Source organism: Passer domesticus, chromosome Z, assembly GCF_036417665.1.
Source record: "Passer domesticus isolate bPasDom1 chromosome Z, bPasDom1.hap1, whole genome shotgun sequence".
NCBI classification, from domain to species: Eukaryota; Metazoa; Chordata; class Aves; order Passeriformes; family Passeridae; genus Passer; species Passer domesticus.
In genome coordinates this window covers 18,055,152-18,077,567 of record NC_087512.1, presented here as the reverse complement: position 1 = coordinate 18,077,567, position 22,416 = coordinate 18,055,152, and the positions used below count along the sequence as shown (strand labels likewise).

Sequence of the window (22,416 nt, the reverse complement as noted above, 5' to 3'; positions counted from 1 at the left end):
ACAAAGACACTAAAAAGTCAACAGAACCAAAAGACAGAAACGTGTTAATATGCTACTGTTTTTACATAGCACGGCAACCTGAAATTGATGTTGAAATATCCAGCTCTATGAAACAGATGTCTTTATTCTCTCTGCTCCACAGATAGATTTTTCTTTAATGGCTATCAAGTAGGTAAGTGCTTCATGTATTTCTCTTTGGTTTCCTTATGACTTTTTGATAGTCATAAAGAAAGATGAGTTGAGCTACATGCTACATCAATACTTGCTGAGCTGCAGTCTAGTCTGTGCACAATTTGCAGTGTAATTAAAATTAATTTTAATTTGAAAACACTTCAGGTACGTAAGCACTAATCTATGTGTGAGATTTCACTGAGTTAAGCTAACTCGCATGGTGTATGTATGTAATGTATGGAAGTACTAAGAATCCACTTCTTAATTAACTTCTGCTTTGTTTTTGTGTGTTACCTGAAAAGGCTTAAGTATCACTTGTTTGTCTATGGCTCCACACAGTTGTTTGAGCTGTCTAGGGCCTGGGTAAAGCCCATTACTTGTTTTATTTTTAAATCTGTGAACCCCCGCTTTTAAAAAGGGACTGTGTCATGTTCTCTTCCTCTGCCTGATCTGGATCCACTGGAGCTTTTGCTGTCTTGCACAGTATCTACAATGATTGCTTCCTAAAGCCTGTGCCTTAGGTAGTTAATTTTCTGTAGTGGTACAATAACATTTTTGATGTGCAGAGCTGCATGTGAATAGACAGTATTAAAAATCTAGCATCAAGGCCAGAAACTATTTTGTAATACAAGGCTTGACTAACAAAAAGTACTGTTTACTGAAGTGAGTAGCTTGTTTATTAGAGCAGAAAACTAGGAGTTGCTGGAGCTGGGAAGACATGGAAAATTGGAACTACAGAATGGTCTCTGCCTTGATGGATCTACGTATTTATGTTACCTCTGTTCCAGCTGAAAACCAACAGAATTGGATAAAAGAAATCTGTTGTAAATTTCTTGCTCCTGCCCTATTCTTACTTCTATATAAAGGAGCATTTTTTCATTTTTTAAAAGCTTTCTATGCAACTTCGTAAATCGTATTTTTTGTTAAGACAAAAATGTTGCTCAGATGTTCTGCTCAAAATGCATGGTAATGAGATATGAGTGCCTAGGGAAATTCAATATGGTACTCTGAGATGGTGCTTTACTTTTTCTCTTTGTGGGCACTGAACCCATTCCTATAATCACAATGCTATCACAGAGGAAATTTTGCTGAACTAATAATTGTCTTGCGGTCGAGACACCACCACAAGTATTTCACTGCTGAAGTCAGCTGTGGTGGAAATGAGCCTCCCTCCCCTGATTTGGCCCATAGCAATGATCTCTCAACTGCCATCATCACAGAAATTAATGGAGAAACGGATCCCCTCCCACGCATTAGCATGAAATCAAGCACCCGATCTTGGAAAGAATCTGCTAGCAGACCAGCGGACCGCCTGGCGCGGGTGAGCAATCCCCACGTGCCGCTTCCCAGGGCAGGGTGCCTGTTGATTCACTTGGAACGCCTCATCCCTGGGGTGTAGCGCTCAGCGATATTCAGCCTAGGGGTGATGAATACATGGATAGCTATGTTTGAATCCACATTCCTGGAGAAGGGGTGCAGTCTCCTGGACAGCCAAAGATGGTAAGAGTTTTTAGCTACTGTTACTATGTAAGCATCTAGGAGTACTACAAATAGTTCCCAATAAAAAAGCCTAATCAAATTCCTCCTACATTCTTTGGGATATGTCAGTCCTTTCAGTAGTTGAGTTTTGAAGCCTGAGCCTCCTAGGGTTTAAAATTGGCAATTGCAAAAAAAAAAAAACAGCATTCCCCCCACAAACCAAAAATGAGCAAATCCCCCTGAAGGAATGAGGCTACACCATCCGGATGATTCTCTTTTGCTTCATGTGTTCATTTTGGTGGGCCCCACATACACATAGTATATGTTGATGCTGAAAATAAAAACTTGACCTTTACCATGCACTGCATCTTAACCTGGGATGATGTGACTGTAGAATAAGCACAACTGGGGAATAATATCTTCTTCAGTATTGAAATGGTTTCCTTTGGTTGTTTGGATGGAAGCATTGACCAAAGTGAGTTAAGTACTGATATTATCAGGCTATAGAAAACTACAGAAAAAAACTAATTGAAATTTGATGCCACATTCCAAAGTCTCTCCCTATAGACTCATGAATGTAAATGATATTTAAAAGAAATTATTTGAATACTGGCTCAGCTGGTAAAGAGAAAACTGTATCTACTAAGTGGGGATAAAAATCCAGCGAAATAACTCAGGAATATTCACCTTCATGATGTTAAATACCTCTAGAACTTCTAGATCCTCAGGTTTCTGAATGAAACTTTCAAGTGTTGCAAGTCTTGGGGATGAACAAAGTTATGTGCCCATTCATTTACAGTGTGAAGAACACCCAAACTAATGAGCAGAAATTGCTGAAGAGTCTGGCTGACAGTTCTGCCGCATGATCTGCAGTATAAAGTGGTTGAAAACTGCAGGATCATTACGTCAGTATTTTTTGAGGGAAAAACGTGGTTGTGAAACTGTAACTGAAATTTCTCTCTTTGACAGAATAGAAAATCAAAAGTTATGTTCGTTCATTTATAAAATAATGTTATCTCTTGTCTGTATTGAAAGAGAAATGTTTTGTAGTGTTGGAGAAGTATTGTTCCCTATGTGTGGTCAATGGAGAAATCCAGAAAGTATAGGATGTTTGCTTTCTTTGCCAATATTTGTTTTCAGTATCAATTTATAATGGCAAAAATGATGACATCAAATTCTTTAAAAACAAATCCATACAATCTGGTTTTTGTTTTCACTGTCCTAAGATATCAGTGATGAAGTCTGTTTCTAATAACTAGCTAATGAGCCACTGAAATAACTCTTGTTGCTGACATTCTTTCTGGGAAGATTGATTAAATTCTGCAATGTGCTACAGTAAAAAGTAGATCTAGTGTGCAACCAACACAGGAAATGTTGTGAGCAAATTGCTCTTCCACTTGTGGTGATTCTTACACTGAGACTAATGAATATTGCAGGAATTTGGAATAATGCAGAGTAGAACTAGTATTACTTTTCAAATATATTTGGAATTTGTGGAATGGCAAGCATGAGCAATCTTGCTTAATTTTTAACCCTAATGTAACTGGAAAAGTATTTCTTTGAAATTTTTCTTGAGTTCTGACTCTGCTGACCAGAGATACAAAGTACATAGTCCAAGTATATGGAGATGGTCTTATTCTGCTCTAGAAGGATTAGTAGTTTCAAATCAATATCAAAAGAATGTCCAATATATGTAGCATGTCATGCATCTTAATCTACCTTAAGCACACAACACATGTGTAACACTGACCTTCACTTGGCATGTTAGTGATGCAAAGAAGTTAAGAGTTTAGATTTTGTTTGAGCCTCAAGGTAGTGTTAATTCTTGCTAAAATAAGTCATCCACAATATGCACTTAAGGGAAATTCAAAGCTATTACAGCAGATGGCCTGCCAAAAATCATAAGTCATCTATGACAGTCTAATAATGTTAAATTCTTTGAATATATGTAAAAATGGGAAAACTTGCAGATCTAATTCCTGAAAATGTGGGAAGCACAGAATTGTATGAGAACACTAATGATCAAGTTGCACTGCCAATTCACACAGTTCTTTGTTATATGTAGTTTAATTTAATGGGGTGTTTAATTGTTTATAGAAGTTCAGCAATTTCTCCAGGAAATATGTTTTTGTTTACCCTCAATGAGATCCTGTGTGGCACCTCCAAGGTAACCTTTTTTTTGGTCAATGTTTTTGTCTAGCCAGGCAGCACCAAATTATTTCTAACCAGAAAATTATGAAGACGACTTTGCTATCCTCAAAAATGCCACATATGAGCTGCTTTTGTTCCCCATGAAAGATTCATGCAATACCATCATGCTGCTTCTTGCACGTAGACTTTTTCAGTTTGTCTTTTGCCTTGTTGGTCTTTGCCACTGCATGACTTTTCTGATCCTTCTGAACATAGCTTTAAAATTATGGAATGAAGTCCAGGTCACATGCTTGATATATTTAAATTTTGCTGAAATATGTACTTCTACCACATCTTCTGTGCTGACAGGTTCACTAAGGAAATTCTTAATTTCTTGGTTCAGTGTTCTTTCAAATGGCATCTGTGGTATATCAAATTGTCCCTGAAGGATTTTCTTCTGTGTTTATTTGACACACAAGAAAATTTTTTCTAGGAAATGCCACTGAATAGTATGGTTGATTGGAGGAGAAAATATATTACTATTAGGCTGGAATGTAAGGTTTAACAGAAGAGAAACACAGGAGACTGCAGGAAGAAGAATCATGATACATTTGTCATGAAAATACTTCAGTGTGGCTGGAAGGCCAAGTAGGTTTGAATGTTTTTACAATGGAGTTCATATGTATGCTTACTGCAAAAACATTTACCTGGTTTCATATTGTTGAATGGTGTGCTTATTGCTATCAATGTGATTTTTCTAATGTGAACATTTCCAAATCAATTTATGGTCTGCTGGAGCTTCATCTTATTTGTAGAAGATTATTTTTCCAAGGATTTTTATTGGGATAGGACTTAACTGTTTTTACCATTTAAGGCTGTGTAATGTCCCCAGCTGAAAAAATCTTCAAACATTTAGACTACAGCTTAGTAGTTCATTTGGATTCCTGTTTCTGGACACAAGTCAAATATGAGACTTCTCAGCTCAGTTGTGTCCTCTTACAATAAACTGCTTTAAATTGCTCTACTTCCCTTGTGCTCGGTGGACATGACAATCATGTTCTCATATTTTCTGATGCAAACTTTAAAAGCAAAATTAGCACTGAAATTGGCATTTTGTTGCTGCTTTAGACTATGTTTCCATGCAGAATGGTTTTCTTTTGAAGTACAAATAGGTTGAATCAGTGCCACAACTAAATTCCATATCTGAACAACAAAAAAAAAAGCCATGTAATTATTACTTTTCTTCTAGTGTATGGAACTTAGACTCTTGGCTGCTTTACACACATTGCACTGTGGCTTGGATTATGTTGAACTTCAGTGGTATTTTACTAGAAGTAATACATTAATAGCAACATTTTCTTCACCCTTCTTGCTAATTTTCTTAGGGTTTTTTCCCTGCTGTTTCTCTAAATTTTACATTAGCCTCAACTTAGTGAAGTTAGACACATTTAAAAATAGGTTTAATAAAATTTGTTTTTAAGAATGAACTTAAACATAAACTAATTTACTGCTAGTGTCAGTTTGAAAATTTAGGCAAAGGTGCATTAGTTGTGGAAATCACAGTGACCTCCTAATATCAATGACCTTTGAGAGATTTTTTTTTAGGAAAATGACTCAAGACAGCATATATTCTCTAGAATTTCTCATTATTTACTTAATTTTGAACTCTAGGCCTAGATATTTTGTTCTTTGCCATCAAATTATTTCTGACTTTGAAGAGAGAACACTTAATGCTTTAAAAAAGGTCTGTGATATTTTAGTTTCCTGTGGTAAGGAACTTGGAAAATTCAATAGGAAAAGCAGTAACTGTTAGCAAATTTTCAGATTTGATCAGTGTGATTAATAGTAACAGAAGAACTTCTGCTTTATCATTCTGCTTAACAGATAACTCTTATGGGGTTTTTTTGTATGTTGCTCCACATTGTTTAATTTGGTTTTCTTGGTACACATCAGTTAAGGATAGTGACCTGACATAATTTGCCTCTACTCTGTTGCAGGAGATCTAGGGGCTTGTGCTGTCTTTTGGGCATCAGAAATTTCAACTTGTCAAAGAATGCAAACAGCATTTTTTCTCCTTTATATAGGTTTTATAAAATGCTGGTATACAAATGAGTAGAAGACTTTTTTTGCAGTAAGTACTTAAAAATCTGATCTTTCTGCTCTTGACCTGTAGAACTGGAAGTGACTACAGTCCTGGAGGATCTCCTCTTTTAATTCTTTGGTTCAATATCTATTTAGAGGTCTCTGGTACTTCCTGCTCAACTGTACAAGTCCATGCTAGGTTGTCCAAGGTTGTACGAGCTGATGCCTCGCTACTCTGTTGGGCTCTTACTCTGTTGGGCTGTGGGATTTGGGGCAGAGTTTTTGCTTCCTACTAGTCTACAGAGGTAGTGTTTCTAACACAGGAGTACATCAACACCCTGTTCTTCTCTCTGTTCTGCAAACCTCTCACGTAAAAGTTCATCTATGTGTATGATGATTCTACCTCCAGGTATCAGATAAGGGTTATGTGCAGTGCACTAGGAAACCAAAGTGTAATATCTCTTTCACTGCTTTTGTAGATTGCCATTTCTTCCTGATTAAGCATTGATCTCTTTAAGACATAATTTGTGATTGTATGCTTTTCTGGCAATAATCTTGACAGCATAATCTTAAGAATTTCTTGTGAGGATGAGGAAACCTGATCAATTACACGTTTTTTCAAATAAGGACGCCTATATTATTGTCACTTCAGAAAGTAAAATTCTTCCCGTGCTTTTTCAGTTACCATGATTTTTGACATGCTTTAGAGCAGTTAGTTTTTTCTGACATCCTAGACTTTGTAACTCTGTTCCCCAATAATGTAATCAAACTGTGCTGCACACCTTAGTCCTTGTACAAAATGGTATGGTATTTTCCATGCCTTGTTGTGTCTTTTCATTGTAATAAATTGCTTTGAAGAATTACTTATGAGCTGTGAAAGCATCCTTTTCAGTGAAAAATCTCTGTGGCATGAACAGAACTGTGTGCATCTTTTCTCATGCTCTGTATGTTCCCTGTGTTTCAAAAAATACTGATTTAATGATAACGTAGGTAATTGGCAGTTGCTGAAGTGTCACTGTTAAAGTTTATTATGCCTTTATATTACAAAATCACAGCTTCCAGTTCTTTATTACAATTCTTTTTAATCTGCTTTAGTAATCTTTAGGAAAGTGAATGTAAAAATTTAAGATACTTAACACTCAATTCAACTTAAAAAGTTGAATTAAAGCCAGTGTACTGCTTTTACAACTAATCCTATGTCTTAGTCTCTCAAAGACAACTGTCTTCCATTTCTTAAGCCTGTTTCTATCCATTGTCTTACTCTGAATTATGCTACCAGCTACAGATTGCTTATATTTCTCTGATAGACTCTCATCATTATGGCAATTCTCCCTGGTCCTCAGTGATTTTTTCTCTCTAGCCAACAAAAAGGAGTTTCCCAGCTTGGCAAGATTTATGTTGATCTAGAATAAAAGATAAAATTTTAGTTCCCGTAAGAGCAGTGAGTCAGTTCTTATTGAAGTGTCTGCAGCTTCCTTAGAATATGTATTAAATCCCCCACAGCTAAGCATTAAATCAGCTGAGGAACGCAGCATCCCAGAGCTGTGCTCAGTTATCTGAACAACATGTTAAGCGTATTTCTGCTTGGATTTGTGATTGTATTCATCAACATCAGGTGTATTCTTAAGTAACAATCTCTTGCTGTTTGAAATGACATAAATTTTTATGGAACTGTTGCATCATAATTGTAAGACACTCATCACACTTTCAATGAAAGCAGTATCATTGGGAAACAGATTGCAGGGGAAGGGCTCAGGTGGAGGGATTCTTTTAAAAATGTTAGTTTTCTAGAGGTGACTGGAGGCTGCACCTACTCAAAGGAGAAAAATTTAATTCCCCTTAAAAGGCTTTCAGCAGTTCTGAGACTTTAAAAAAAAAATCTGGCATAGTGATACACTCTTGTGGATTGAAGTGTTTCATGCCTCTCAATTGATAAAAAGTGGTCGTGGTTGTTTCACCAGGAGAAATTTCTTGGCTTGGGCTGTCAGCACCACGGAGCAGGCACGCTGAGTTACCCGTGAGTCTGCATAGCTGTATGGCAGGCTGTTTTGTGAGCAAAGCCACAATAATGGGTGTTTTTACAAAAAAAAAAAATAAGCCTGGTTCTTGCCAACTTACATTTTCACCTAAAAAAATGTTAAAAATTCAGCCATGGCTTTTCAAGGGCAACATAATCTGTGTGTCTGGAATTTGTCTGCAGAATATTTTTTACCATTTATTTGGATTTTTTCCCCACCTGACTCAAAAAGATGAATATGCATTGGTCAATACTTACTAAAAAAGAAAAAAAATACAGTTTGTGTGGTTGTTGTGTGAGTTTTGGTGGGTTTGGTTTGTTGTTTTTTTTTTTTAATTTGGTTTTGTTTATTTTTTTTCAAATAGTGCAAACTTGTGAAAACAACTATTATCTGTAGTTAACACATTTGTATGTAGGATCTGTTCCCTTCCCTACCAGCTGAAAATCCCCATCTCAAACTGAGTTGTGTTTCCCAAACTTTCAGGCACTAGGAGTAGGGCATCTCTTGTCATTCTCTTTAAAATGGTTTAAAGGCTGTGTAGTCCTTGATTTATGCATGCTCAGGAATAATAAATTTCAGTTCTGATTTTGCAGTTCTAAGTGAACAAAATAGCCAATGGAGTCTTCATCAGCAGGGTGGCAGCTGAGAAGCTCCATGTAGGCAGACATGCCATATGTAGGTAGAAAAAATATCCAAACTTGCAACTGGAGACAGGAGAAATGTGAAATGCCTGTGTTGGAGCATGAGATGTTTTCAATGGCTGAAGTTTCTCAAACCTAACTCATTAAGAGTTTGATTGAGGTTAACCTGTTCTGCATTCCAAGAGGCTCCCATTGATTAAAATTTGAAGAATTTTTAATGGTTCTTGAGATTCATATGCCTTCCTCTAATTGTATATTTTGGATTAATGTTTTTGTGTGGGTTGGTCTGTTTCCTCCCAAGGTAGTAATGTGCTGTGGTAGCCAAGTAAAACTGTTATGCTGTGTAAGAGGGTGGGAAGAGAGGTTCCTGTGTATATTCCCTAGGGTCTTTTGGTCAAAACAGGTATTCTCTTGAAGTTTCTCATTTTTTTGTAAATATAGTGTACTGGGAAAGTAAGAGGAAAAGGCCACATAAGATTTAAATAATTCATAGGGAGCCTAATGCATAAGAGATATTTATAGCCTGCAATTATCTAGTCTTTCAAATTCAACACTGGAGACTGGTAACGCCATGGACTGGTAATAGTCTATTGGATCTCCCATTTGTGACTGCACTAATATTGGTATAATTCTTACTCCATTTTCTGGTGTTGAAATGCAGTCTTGTCTTTAGTGTTCCAAGCAGAATAATTCTTTGGCCGGAAGACTTGCACAGTCTGCAAAATCAGGCTGTGTTCTGTCCACCTCCTTCTAGTATCTAAATCCTCTGATTACTTCTTGTTGGATTGTGTATATTGGTAATGAGGTTAGGTGCATACACTGTTTCTATTTTAGTAACTTTTGTTGCATCAGTTTCTACTCATGTCTTCTTTCCTTATCCCCTGATAATTTTAGGGCAATCCAACATTTGTTGGTTTGTTCACTTCTTGGTTTGGTATGCATGAGCAGAGAGCAGCAGGGATTCCTGAGCAGGTTTAAAAGTCACAGTTGAAATTGTACTTTGCCTCTTAATGTATTGTCACACTGTCATGATTGTGTTTAATTTTGCTTTATGGTATTTTGCAAATTGATTCTAAAGCTCTCATGTTTGTGGCTTCCCTCTGCCTCACAAATGTCAGTGGGTCCTTTTAGTCTCTCTGGGGTTTTTTTGTTTGCTTGTTTGTTTATATGTGTTTGGTTTGTTGTTGGCTGGTGGTTTTTGGTTGGTTGGTTGGTTTAGTTTGGGGTTTTTTTCAGGTTTTTTTTTACTTGACTGATACTTACAATCTTGTTGTACTTACTATTCTATCTCAGCTATGAACTTGTTCTGTAAGAACAGACTTTATAGAAGGCAGTCTGGACCACTGTCCTCAGAGATTTCTCCTCTTTTCTCTCAGATTTGATGTCAAGTGTTAGTTTTGAAATCTTTCATAAGAAGGATCAAGATGTGTCTTGGGGCTTAATCTCATAGGAAACTTTGCCTCAAGTAAACATTAGTTATTTCTTCTTCTTCCCTCAAAACACTTAGCATTTCTCTAGGTTGCTTTGCTTTTTGATACTCAAGAGAAACACACAGCCCAGGAATTTTTTTCTTTTATTTATTATTATCATGCCAAACAACTGTGAAAGCTTTGGATGAAACTGGTTGGGAAAAATACACTGGAGTTTGCCTGTTTCTGTAATGTTACTGATGCAAAGGATGGAAGAATTCAGATCTTGTTACTTTTTTCAGGGGTTTATTCACTGGTATCACCTGAATCCCCCTTGAGATCTTCTGGTTGTTAGTGCATGAGGACACACTTCTCTTGTTTGTGCTTGGCTGTTCCCATGCTTTTTTCAACTATGTTTCAAATTAATTTGTATTTATTTTCACTTAACAGTTTTTTTTTTTTTGGAGACCATCTTGTTATATAGATCCTTTTCCAAAATTCAGGAGTTTCACTTCACAGGCTATGATGGGTCTTACTCTCTTCATGTACTTTGAATTTGCCTGCAAATTTTAGGAGTAGGACAGCAGCAGTAACTTTTCTTGTTCTTTACTTTTTAAATGCATGGAATACAATGCAAGTCTTCATTTACCTCCATCTAGTGTACAGCCAGATTCCTCTTTGCACCGGATAGATTTCTCTAATTTTTTCCTTTGACCCAATCTGGCATGGGTCTTACAGATGTCACTCTGTTGCTTCAATAAATCCTCTTTTTGATATTGTTACCAAAGTAGTCCTATGTGTGCCATGTATGTTGAATACTAATGTCCAAGGTCTTGTGGACTTGTGAATAGTTTTTGAGGAGAAAAAAGAAACAAAGCATACTGTTGCATGTAGGTGGCATGTAGCCGAGTGGACAGCTCAGAAAAAAGTCAAAGAACACTAAGTAGTCTATATGCTTCTTTCTGCTTTTGTGGTCCCATGTGAACAGAAGAGAATTATTCATTCTATGCTGAAAAAAAAAATTGTTTGGTAACTCACCTTGTAGCACACATAAAAATTGGAAAAGCTTTTTGTGTTTTGTCTCAGAAACTGTACAGGGATGACTTCTTGCAAGCTGAAAGCTCAAAGGTGTGATTTTGTTTTAGTTGTTGTTATTTGTGTGGTTTTTTTGAGGGGGCGTATTAAGAAAAAAAATTATACATCTTTTATCCTTACCAGAAATTAGAAATGACAGGAGGTGTCACATCCTTAATTTTTGCACATTTGGGTGGTGCTGCTACTGCCTATTTTGCTTGTATTTTAGATGATTTCTCAGGCTTTTTTTAGTGTGGTTGTGTGTCCTTTAGTTGTGAAACCAACTGTTTGCCAAAGGCTTTCATTCATCTTTTTTGTTGCCTTTGTCTCTTGCTGTTAAATGTGAATGGATGGTGGATTGAATGAGTTACTCTTGTGCAATAAAACAAGTGGAAAGCAAACTGTCAGAGAGGAAACAACTTGAGCAATAATTCTCCACTTGGTGGAACTTAGAAGTGTCCAAAAGCCCCCTTGGAGCTTGATTTGACATTGCAATGAAACTACTGTCTTCTGTTCAGAGTACCACCTGTGCATGTGCTTATAACTGTTTGCTGACTCAGTTTTGGTTTATCATAGCTATCTACCATTTAATTTTATGTAGGCTTTTAAATCATACTACTTCACTGAGTATCTGAGTACATTTTGAACTTGATATTTATTATTTCATTCTTTCTTCTAGTGTGAATGTAAGGGAGAATCATAATTTGGTTTTGATTTTATAGGGAGTGGGCAAGAGATTAAGGTCAGAGAGGCTCATTTTCCATTTTGGATCTGAGGTTTGTGGTTTATTTTGGCTGATGGTAGGGAAAGGAGTCCTGTTGCGTTACAGCTTCTTCCAGGGAAGTTATGCCTTTGGCTGCATTTATTGAATTTTTATGATTCCTGAACTTTGGGTCAAGCCTTTATCTAAGAGCCATTCATCTGATATCAGATAAAACAAATTATCTCCTGCAATTTGACCCACTGTAATTGTATTATCATGACCATGAAGTCTTTTGAAATTATAGCTCTGAATGGCAGCATCATATCTGGCCTGTCAGAAGTCATCCAGTTCTTTCTTCTTAACTGTATTTCCTCTAAGCCTTCTCTGTTGGTAGCAGAGTTTTCAAATATGTTAAAAAAATTAATATAGCTCTGTAATTTGTTTGGTTTTAGTGCTTGAGCCTGTGTCTTGTGTCTTGTTCATGTGGGACTACAAGGGATGTTGAAAGTTTTTTTAAGGCTGTTGCTTCTTTTGAGGTTCCAGAATCTGGCTACTCTGAAATACCAAGAAGCTTTTAATAGGGGATGGTAAACAATTACAACCACTGAATCCAAATATATTTCTTCATGGTCACAAGGCAGAATTTGAGATTCCTGCTCTAGATCATATGTCCCTGTAATAGAGGAGGATCTATGTGAACCACTTGAAATTCAACAAGGTCAAGTGCAAGGCTCTGCACCTGAGGCAAGACAATCCCAAGCACTTTAGGATGGGCAGAGAGCAGAAGGCTCTCAGTCCAACAATCCCAACCAATCCCAACCACCTCAGGCTGGTTGTGAGCAGAAAATAGATTTTGAGCAGCTTTGCTGCGAAGAACTTGGGGGTGCTGGTGCATGAGAGGCTGGATGTGACCCAGTCATGGGCACACACAGCCCAGAGAGCCAAATATGTCCTGGGCTGCATCCAAAGGGATATGGCCAGCAGGACAGGGGAAGGGGATTGTGCCCTTCTCCTCTGCTCCGGTGAGACCCCACTTGCTATATCCAGCCCTGGAGTCCCCAGCACAGGAAGGAAATGGAGCTTTTGTAGTGGGTCCAGACTCCTCTGAGTCTGAGCATCTCTTCTATGAAGACAGGCTGATAGAACTGGGCTCTCTCAGCCTGGAGAAGAAAATGCTTCAAGAGATCTCAGAGCACCTTCCAGCACCTGAAATGAGCAGCCAAGAAAGCTGGTGAGGGACTTTTGACAACAGCATGTAATGATAGGACAAGGGGGAATGGTTTTAAACTAAAAGGGGGTAGATTTATATAAGCTGTTAGAAAGAAATTCTTTACTGTGAGGTTAGTGAGACCCTGAAGCAGATTGTCCAGAGTGTTGTGGTGATTCATCCTAGGAAGTGTTGGGTGTGGCTTTGAGTGTCTGGTGAAAGGTGTCTTGGCCTCTGGCAGGGCAGCAGGACCTAGATGATCTTTATGGTCCCTTCCAACGCAACCAATTCTATGACTTCTGTGAGGTAGGATATCACCAAGACTGTTTGCTCTTTAAAACTTCCTTGAGAAATTGTTTTCTTCTGTCCTTTTTTACATTATCCTGTCTTTAATGCCTATACTAAAGCTGCATTTCTGCAGCTCAGGCTGATATAAATTGAGGGGGAGCAGATCCACATGGAGAAGGAATGCTTTTGGTTCAGTCTGTGGGCTGGCCACTCACTCCTTAGCCAGGTTAAACTAGAAGTTTGCTTTATCCTGTGCAAGGACTGGTGTAGCAGGTTAGGAGACCTTGAGCCTTCCATTGGAGTTTGGATTGTTATTGGGGTGGAGGATCTTGAGTATAGTGGTCACTGCTTAATCAGAGAAGGTGTCTAGTCATGATGCTGGGAGTTTTACCTGTGCCAAACTGGCACAGGTGGCTGGCAGTGGCTACTTGGCTACTTGCATCTACATTCATCTTTTTTAGTAGCCAGAAAATGAACAGCAATCTTAGGTTTTCTTCTTTTTGTTCTTGTTACTGAAGTCATATAGATGGAGATGAATCCTGTTTGGTTTTTTTTTTTAGAGGTACAACTACCTGTGCAGTAGTATGGAAATTGAGGAGCCTGCAACTTTAGTTCATGCTGTGAAGTACATGGAATTTTTTCGTACTTATTTAAAGTTAAGGTATTCATACAGTTAAAATCTAGTTTATTTTTATATTCTTCAACACCCCCCCCCTCCCCCCCCCCAGTTTATAATTTTATTCTGGTGCCTTGTGTGTTTTATTACTTGCATTCAATTATTCCACCACTGTTCGAGTTGTTTCCTATCGTTAACATTATGACTGTCTGTCTTGTGTCATTGCGCCCCCCCTCTTCAAGGTTTGTGGTTTCTTGTGCTTGCTTGATCTTAGACAACATCAGAACTATGAGACCTACTATGTGCAAATTTTACTTTTTTTAATAAACTCCTTGAGTTTTATCAACAGCTTCAGAACATTAACTAGTCCTCTGGATGTAAGTGTCTGCAAGTACTAGAAGCCTGTTTGTTCAAAGATACCTTCAATGAAAAATAAATTGTAAAAGGAGACCATATCCATAAGTAAAACCAAGAGTGGGGGAAGGGAGCAGAGTTAGAGTTGAGCTTTCAACCTTAATTCTGTATTTCAAAAGTTCTGAATGCTTGGTTTGTTAGCATTAGTGCTGCACTAACTTAAAGTATTTTTCCATGAATGTGTGTGTGTTTAACCAACTAAGCATGAAATCCCTTGCTTCTGTTTGTCCCTATTAAATAGTGGCAACAAAAGAAACAGACAGGAGATGGGTCCAGAACAAAACAGAAATAATGGAGTATTTCACCCCAAAAAGGAGAGTGAAACGAGAAGTACAATGAGTAGGCAGAGACAGACTCAACAGCTGGAGGTAGTTTAATGTGTTGTAGAGAGTACTAATTCAGGGACATTTGCTGCCCAGATCTTCAATCTGTGATCTCTGAGCGGCACATATATCAGAAGTATTTGGCCATCCCTGCTATAAACACAGTATGCTTTTCCCAGAAGATATCTCCATAGGGCTTTAAAAGGACACTGTCTAGGATTGTCAGCATAAATACTGGTCTGTCTAAAACCCAGAATCATCTTGTTGGGTTGGAATTCTGTGAGGGGGAGTAGAACTGGCTAGCTTCTTCCCTTAACTATTAAAAAATGATTATATATGCACATGCACCATTAGTGCACACTGACAAGTAAAATGAAAGTATCAGTGCTGCTGAATATTGCAACGATTTCTGCAGACTGCAGCACAAGTAATAACTCCCAGTTTCCTGGATTAATCCATCCTTTTTTTTTCAAAAACTGATTAAATGCATACATTTTTAAAGGTAGCTTATTGTTTTATTTTCAGTACTTAAAAATATGTTTCTTCATTAAAAAATGAATTCCTGACTCTCCCTGCCTGCCTCTCTTTTCATGTCTATTTCCCCCATCCAGTGGCTGTATCTTTAAGTATGATATTCTCAAAAATTATGAAAGCTGACAATTTGATGTGTCATTTCCTTTATACTAAGTAACGTCTTACCCTGATAAGATGAGAAGGCTCAAAAAAATGTTCCGTTTTTGTTGCTAGCAGTGGGGTCTGAATACATGACCATATCCTAAACAACCTTTCAATGACTCTGCCAACTAGCTCTGCTTGACCCTGTATTTGCAGTAGTCCAATGTTTGCTTTTCTGTCTACTCTAACACTTCCTCTAAGAGGCACTGTTTGGGTTTAGAGTTTGTTTTGTAATACCTAAAAGGCATGATTTTATTGCCCATTGAGCAAATCAAGTTTGGGAATCAATGGAGGAGACTTCCAGGTCTATATCTGGCAAGTTAATTTGAGCTTCTTTTATGCATTTTGGGTTGACTAAATGGAGTGGAAAGTATGCTGGTTTGGGAAACGACTGACCGCTAGTTGTGAATTAAGCAACTCTGTCAATGTTTTTGATGTATTTGTGTTTTGGAACTCTGGAATGACTTCTTCAGTTACTGGTACACTCTTCTTGCAGTTTTGTGGTTTTCAGAGTGCATTGTAATATGTGATGACATCTTTAATAATGTGTAGCTCTAGTCCATGGTTATAAAATATTTCAGGATGCATTTTCTGTCTATAATGAAATGCAGAATATAAGATGCAATTTTATTTGTGTGGTCTGTGACTTTTGAATCTTTTACTCCCCACAGATACTGTGTAGCTACTAGATGCAGTTGCCACAGTTGTGACAATAAAGGTTTTGTCTCTATAATGGATGCTTAAATGGCCCTAACTTTGTTAGGGAGCAGGTAACTTCAGGCTACTGGGAGAACAGGAAGAAAGTGATCAGATTGTTTGTATGGTGATATTTCCAATGGGAAAGATGTTCATTGAGCTTGAGTAAGGAGGGTTGCGAAACAAGTTTATAAAGTCTAAATCTGTTTTTACAAGCATCCTCTACAAGAATTTCTCATCTCAGCTGCTGCTAAGTGCTATACATAATAGCTTAAGTTTCAGCAGCTTTTGAAACTAAAATATTAAAAAAAAAGTTTTCATTACAAGTAAACCAAGTTACTGAAGGAAGTTAGCCTAGCAGAAGGACAAAGTCACGAATGTAGCAAAGATAAGGGAATCATACCAAATAAAATACAAGAGTGGTCTGGGGGGAGCCATGTTCCTGTCTTCTAGGTGTCTGTCTGAAATTTTCATGCCTAACTGTGTTTAGTAGTAAAGGATAAGTGAGAGGGTGATGAGTCTGTCTACTTTGGAGATGCAATGGATGTTTGATCATGTGTTTCATCCACAGCCTATAAAGATTTTCCAGTCTAAGCTGGACTTAAGGAGTTTGCAGTAGAGAGATCCTGAATTTCACAAACCTGCCTGTCACCCACAGAGCCTCCATATATGTTTTACAAAGAGCAGAAATTATCTTTCACAGAACTGTGTGTTATTAGATGTTGTCAGAGCTTGAGTGTCATGTTTGGTTGTATAAGTGGCTGGCCAGAGAAGCACAGAATTCCTTCAGCTCATCTATTCCTTTATGTTTTTCAATGTCACATCAAGAGGTTATTGCAAAGATGCCATGATGACAGGGACAAATGGAATTCTTTTAAAGACTGGCTATAGAGGGTCTGACACAGCCTCAGGAGCTCTGGCAAACTCTGAAGGATTTTTTGTGGCCTTCAGCTTGATACCCATTAAGTAAAAGCTCTATTTAAAGGAGTTAATATTTTTCAATGAACTCAGTTGGCCTTTCTCACTTAAGTACCACAGTAGAATGTTTGTTGTGGCTTTGTAGAACCTGTGAGGTGAGTATAAACTAGTAAATGAATAGAAAATCAGTAAATAAAGCTAGTAGGCAAATTTATTCCTTTGAGCTAGGACACATACAAGAGGAAACCTTAAGAAAACAGTTTTTAAGTCAAATCTTCTTGCAGGCAAACTATTATTTTTGAAATCTGCTGCTTTTATTCAGCTTAAATATTACTGTACAAATTTTTACTTCTTATAAAGTGTTGCCTTTCACTCTTAAAAGATGGTGAAGTAGTTTTGTCGGTTTCACTGAATTTGTCTTTTGCTTCTTCAAAGCAATGAAAACTATTTTGGCAGCATGTGTAATAGCTTACCATCTATACTGAAAGAATCCAATTGAAGTTCTGTGTTGAATGAGCTGTCCTTTTATAATCACATCCTCACTGGACGACTTGCTCACAGGGTCAGGCCCCACTGTTTGCATTAGAGCCTTACTGACATCAGTTCAGTTTCTCTGCTCCTCCAGTAGCCCTCAGTGAGAAAACCTGGGCAGTTGTCAAGAAAAACTAGGTTAAGGTTGTAAAGACTGGATTTCTTTTCCCGCAATTGGTACAGTGCAGACTTGTGGTTAAGATGGAAATAAACAGCTGGGGCTGTGTAAAAACAGAATGTGTGAGAAAGGGCTGATTGCACAGACATGTTTTCCCTTCCCTATTAGAGCAGATGTCTTCCTTTGGTATAAAGGTGGCAGATACGGGGGAAAAAGTTATTTATGTCTATGTACATTGGGGTGGTGGAAGTCTGCTTTGGAAATTAGTGGGTAATTATGCTTTTTACATAAAATATACATTTCCTAGCTTTCATGGAATTTTATGCTTTTAGATTTTTACATAAAAAGTTTCTAAATCGCATATAGACAAAGATCTGAAGAACTTAATGAGGGCCTAAGGAACATTTTGGAAACTTGGCCTACTTTGTCAAAACTGGTTAAGAGAAGTGGGCAGAAATCTGAGGTAGGCTTTGTGTAAGAGATTTTTATTTGTTTACATTGTGATTAATTTATACTTCTCCAGAGTAAGTGAGATATCTATCTGGTTTTTACTAGAGCTATGTCCAGAAAGATTTATTTGTTTATTTATTTACTTATTTACAAGCTATTGTTCTGAGCTGAAATGTGTGACAAAGCAAGTCTGGAAAGGATATTAGTGGAGCAGAGGTCTCTGATTCTTTTCTTTGACAACAGGTAGAGACTGGTCAGTAGCTGCTCAGGATTGGCTCTGATATTCACACCAGGTATTGCATGAAATTAGCACAGGAAGGAAACTCATGCATAATCAGCTGCAGAGCTGTATAGGGCATGAGCCTGTGTCATGGTGTGACCAGTTTGTGCTAGTTGGGAAATAGACACACATCTTTTTGATGTTTAGGTGAAAAGTTAACATGTATACTTGTTGTCTTATAAAGTCGTTCTAGATTTTAGTTGATGTGGTCTTAGTCTATTAATTGTTGACTTAGTCAAAATGATAAGTTGGAATAATACTTTGCTTCTTTCCAATGTCTTCAAGTTTATAAACTTCCTTCTTAGAAGGTTAAGGGAATAAATATTTGCCTAAAAAGAAAACTAACCTCTTCCTTTTGTTTCTGTTTTGCCCTACCCTGGCAGTGTTTTAGAGCACTTTGCTGCAAGGGACCGCCACCACCACGACCTGAGTATGACTTGGTTTGCATAGGCCTCTCTGGTTCTGGCAAGACAAGTCTTCTGTCTCAGCTCTGCAGTGAAAACCCGGAGAATATTGTGTCTACGACAGGTAGGGTGCTGCTTTTATTCCATGGTGTGCTGGAATATTGCCCAAAGATGACTACTGAAACACATAGCAAAGGCTGTAGGGAACTTCAGCCTACTTATATTGCTGTTGAAAGTACCTAATGGATCACTTTGCAGCTACCAATACTTTCAGTATTTGTTCATATATTGGGGAATACCCATGAGAACATAGAATTTGGAATGTGTTAAAAGTCAAAAATGTGTGGTCTAATGAAGCAGAGTAGTACTGTACTGTAGACACACATTAAAATGTTTTTCTTCTCATTTTACTTTTGATTTTTAAACAGTCTCACTATATATTGGAGAGAAGGGAAGAGAATATGCTATAAAATAGAATCAGACAGTGATGCTGTGAGACTTTAATTGGGATTTATTTCTGTACGTACTTGGTCCATGCTGCCTTGTGGTATATGGTAGCGACCAAAAAGAAAAAAGTAATGGAAGTATGATTTTTTTGTGATAATCCCAGCTTTTTAGATGAGCAACAGGCTTGTTTATATAGTAAGGGCAGATTGTGATCAAAATAATCAATTTACAGAAAGTTTCAGTGGTACTGAGGAGGTACATAAAAACAGACAGCACAACCACAGATAAGAGGTATCTTAAGTCCAAAAAATTTGAATAGGCATCTTGATAATGGTGAACCAGAATGCCTAATACTGAAAAGCATGTTTTGATTGAAAAAAAACCCAAAACAAAGCCAAACAACCAACAAGAAACAAACCAGGAACAAAACAGCACCAGCAAAAACAAAACCAGACATGTTAAGTAAGAAGAGCGAATACCTGGCTGAGAAGTTCAGAAAGAGGGCAGATTAGTTCATGGAGGTTGAACAAATCAGGTTCAGTGGCTGCAGCAATTATTAATGTTGGTTTGCTGATGGAACTGATACTAAGTGTTGCACAAGTACCTTGTGTTTACAGTAACATGGCTTCGTACTGTAGCTGTGGTTCATGGGCTTGAATTTCATTATTGTGCATTAGCAACCCCAACTGTTTTTCAGTGTATGTTTTCTTAATTTACAAGAACATAAGATTATTTAATACAAATGTAAGTAAAATGTTAAACGGGTACAAGGAAATAGTGTTTTTATTAACCTGTGAATAGTTAACCTGTGGCCTCTGTAGTGGTGTTACTGGCAATGTTAGAGAGATCTGACAGTCAGCTGTGAGAAGGTGACTAACTCAAAAAGTTAGAAGGAAATTGTAGAGTAATGAACCTTTTAAAATTTTTTTTTATCCCTCTCTTGAGTTTTGTCTCTGGGATTAAACCAGATTCTACTTAAGCAGTTTAGACCCTGAAATAAAGAGTAACAGCAATATAAATAGAATTATAGAGCTATCAGAGAAAGTAATGAAAATACCGCTAATTAAAAACTAAATTGATTTTGTTTTTCTAGAGAGGTGCAATAAAATACCATTATATGATGAGGTAACTTAGGAATGAAAACCAGCTCTGGAGAATACTAGGCAGGCAAACCAAAATGATGCACATCTAGGGTATTCAGCTTATAATAAATCTTCTTAAATGTGGCATATCAGACAATATTGTGGACTATTCAAGAATACAACGTGACAACTTCTCCACTCAGGTTTCAAGCTATCATGTATACTTTTGCTTTTTTTATCAATGCCAATCAGGCCCATTCCATTTTTTCCCTTTTTCTAGGAAGAGTTTAGGATTTCTCTAAAGATAACAATCCCCAAAATATTTCATAATTATTCCCTTCAGATTTTCTTGTACTTTCCTCTATTGTATCTAGCACTGATCATAGTAGGAGTACTGTTAACATCTTATTGGTCTAATCAGGGAGAAAAAACATCTTGTTTCTCTTAAATGGTAGCAAATAAACATGAAATGAAACACATTTTCTCAAAACCTCTTTACTCAGTTTACAGGTATGTGATCATGTTGAAACTACTTGTGCTAGATGGAAATAAATTGAATGTCCTCCTAGATATTTTTTGCTGAAAGAGCACACATAATTTTTCCTCTATAAAGTATTATGTATGCTTATACATGTGTGTGCATTGAACATGCAAAATTTAGTGTATAATACATTGGTATGGCTGGGAGCCTTTCGCATTCCCTTTCTCTTGTCTGTCTGAAAATTCAGGTAAGGGTAAAGGTCACATTTTGTTGGTGGTTTTTTTTTTTTTTGGTTGGTTGGATTTTTTATTTTTATTTCAGTTTTAAGCAAAAATCAGGCAAATAGAGGACTCATAGATATTTCCAATGTGCTTATGACCGTTTTAATACATCCAGCTAAGGTCTGTAGAAGGGTCTTTCAGTTAATAACATTTATAGAAAGAATTAATAATACAGTTGCAACCAACACCTATGAAGTTTAAATGGAAGAATACAGTGATTTGAATTGCACATTGTTTTCAAGGTCTCCTAAAATTTGCAGAATGATCACCTCATACTAGTGGTAGTCTGGATTGTCCACTTTAGTTCTAGATGCAGTAAAGATGATTTTATAGAAGTATATTCTGGTAGAAGGTCTGGGAGTTTTGTGCTAAATTTTGGGTACCAGTTACTTATAATTGAAAATTGCATTGCTTATCCTGATTTATTCTTGTTCCACTCTATGGCACTCCTCCACCTCTTACCCCCTTCCCACCCCCTTATAACTGACTTTTTAAACTCATTAAAATAGAATTTCTCACGCAAAATCCAGGTTCTTGATGGAAAAAGTTGTTTTTCTGAATATATGCAATTGATTCCAAATGGCCCCTTTAACAAATAGCTTACTAATGTTCTGTATTTCTCTTCTTAGGTTTTAGTATAAAAGCAGTGCCATTCCAGAATGCAATTTTGAACATAAAAGAACTTGGAGGTATGGCATTTATTCCTCTGTTTATAAAACATGCATGTCTAAATCTCATCATCACTGTCAGTTGTTTTAAATTGTTAGTTATTTTAAATTTTAAAATGGTAGATCAGTACAGCTGGAGTTAAAAATGTCAGCGGATAAAGTTGAGAAAACCTGTACAAATCCTGCTCTCGAAGAGCAAAGGGTAAAAAGCAGGAGGAGTGGAAGGTGAATGGTATCTCTTTAATGTAATTTCTTGGATTGAAGTGGTTAAGTTACACAGAAATACAAACTGGACTGTAATTTTAGTATGGCTCGTGTGGCAGCTCAAGGAAATGTATGTTCCTTGTGTTTATTGTATGTATAAACTTTCACTTATGTAAACTGGCTCAGGTAACTATGTGAACATTTGTCAAAATCAATATATTCACTGCACCACTGAAAATGTTGCAAAGGCAGCCAACTTATAATAAGTTATATTCTTTGAGAACTGTTCTCTTATTGGATTTATTGGATTTTGGAGCAATGGTTGTTTTATGGTTGTAGGACTTTTTTAAACTTTTCTATATACAGGCAACCTATTTGGCTCCCAATTCTGACTCTCAGTCTCAAGTGAGGTTGTTTTTTAGAAGCAAGAAAACACTCTCCTGATGAGGGTTCTCATGGAGTCTAATATTCTTCTAATTTAAAACCCACTGTCTCTTCTTCGTATATTTGTTTAAATAAAGTAGACTTAATATTGAGGATATTTATTAGATTTTTCAGTGAGCTTGTAACCTCTGTTAAATGATCTGGGGTAGAATTTGACTTGGTCCTTAAGGAAAGTTTCAGGA

At 37.1% G+C, this 22,416-nt stretch overlaps 1 protein-coding gene across 7 annotated transcripts in view; it reads left to right on the top strand.

Annotated features, from left to right (window-relative positions):
* Positions 1–22,416, top strand: part of ARL15 (ADP ribosylation factor like GTPase 15) — a 225,458-nt gene that overhangs the window by 61,479 nt on the left and 141,563 nt on the right. For all 7 annotated transcript variants that reach the window (XM_064405098.1, XM_064405099.1, XM_064405100.1 and 4 more), the window contains 2 exons: positions 18,607–18,751; positions 21,548–21,607. In XM_064405098.1, the coding sequence (XP_064261168.1) occupies positions 18,607–18,751; positions 21,548–21,607 (205 nt within the window). The remainder of the gene's footprint in view (positions 1–18,606; positions 18,752–21,547; positions 21,608–22,416) is intronic.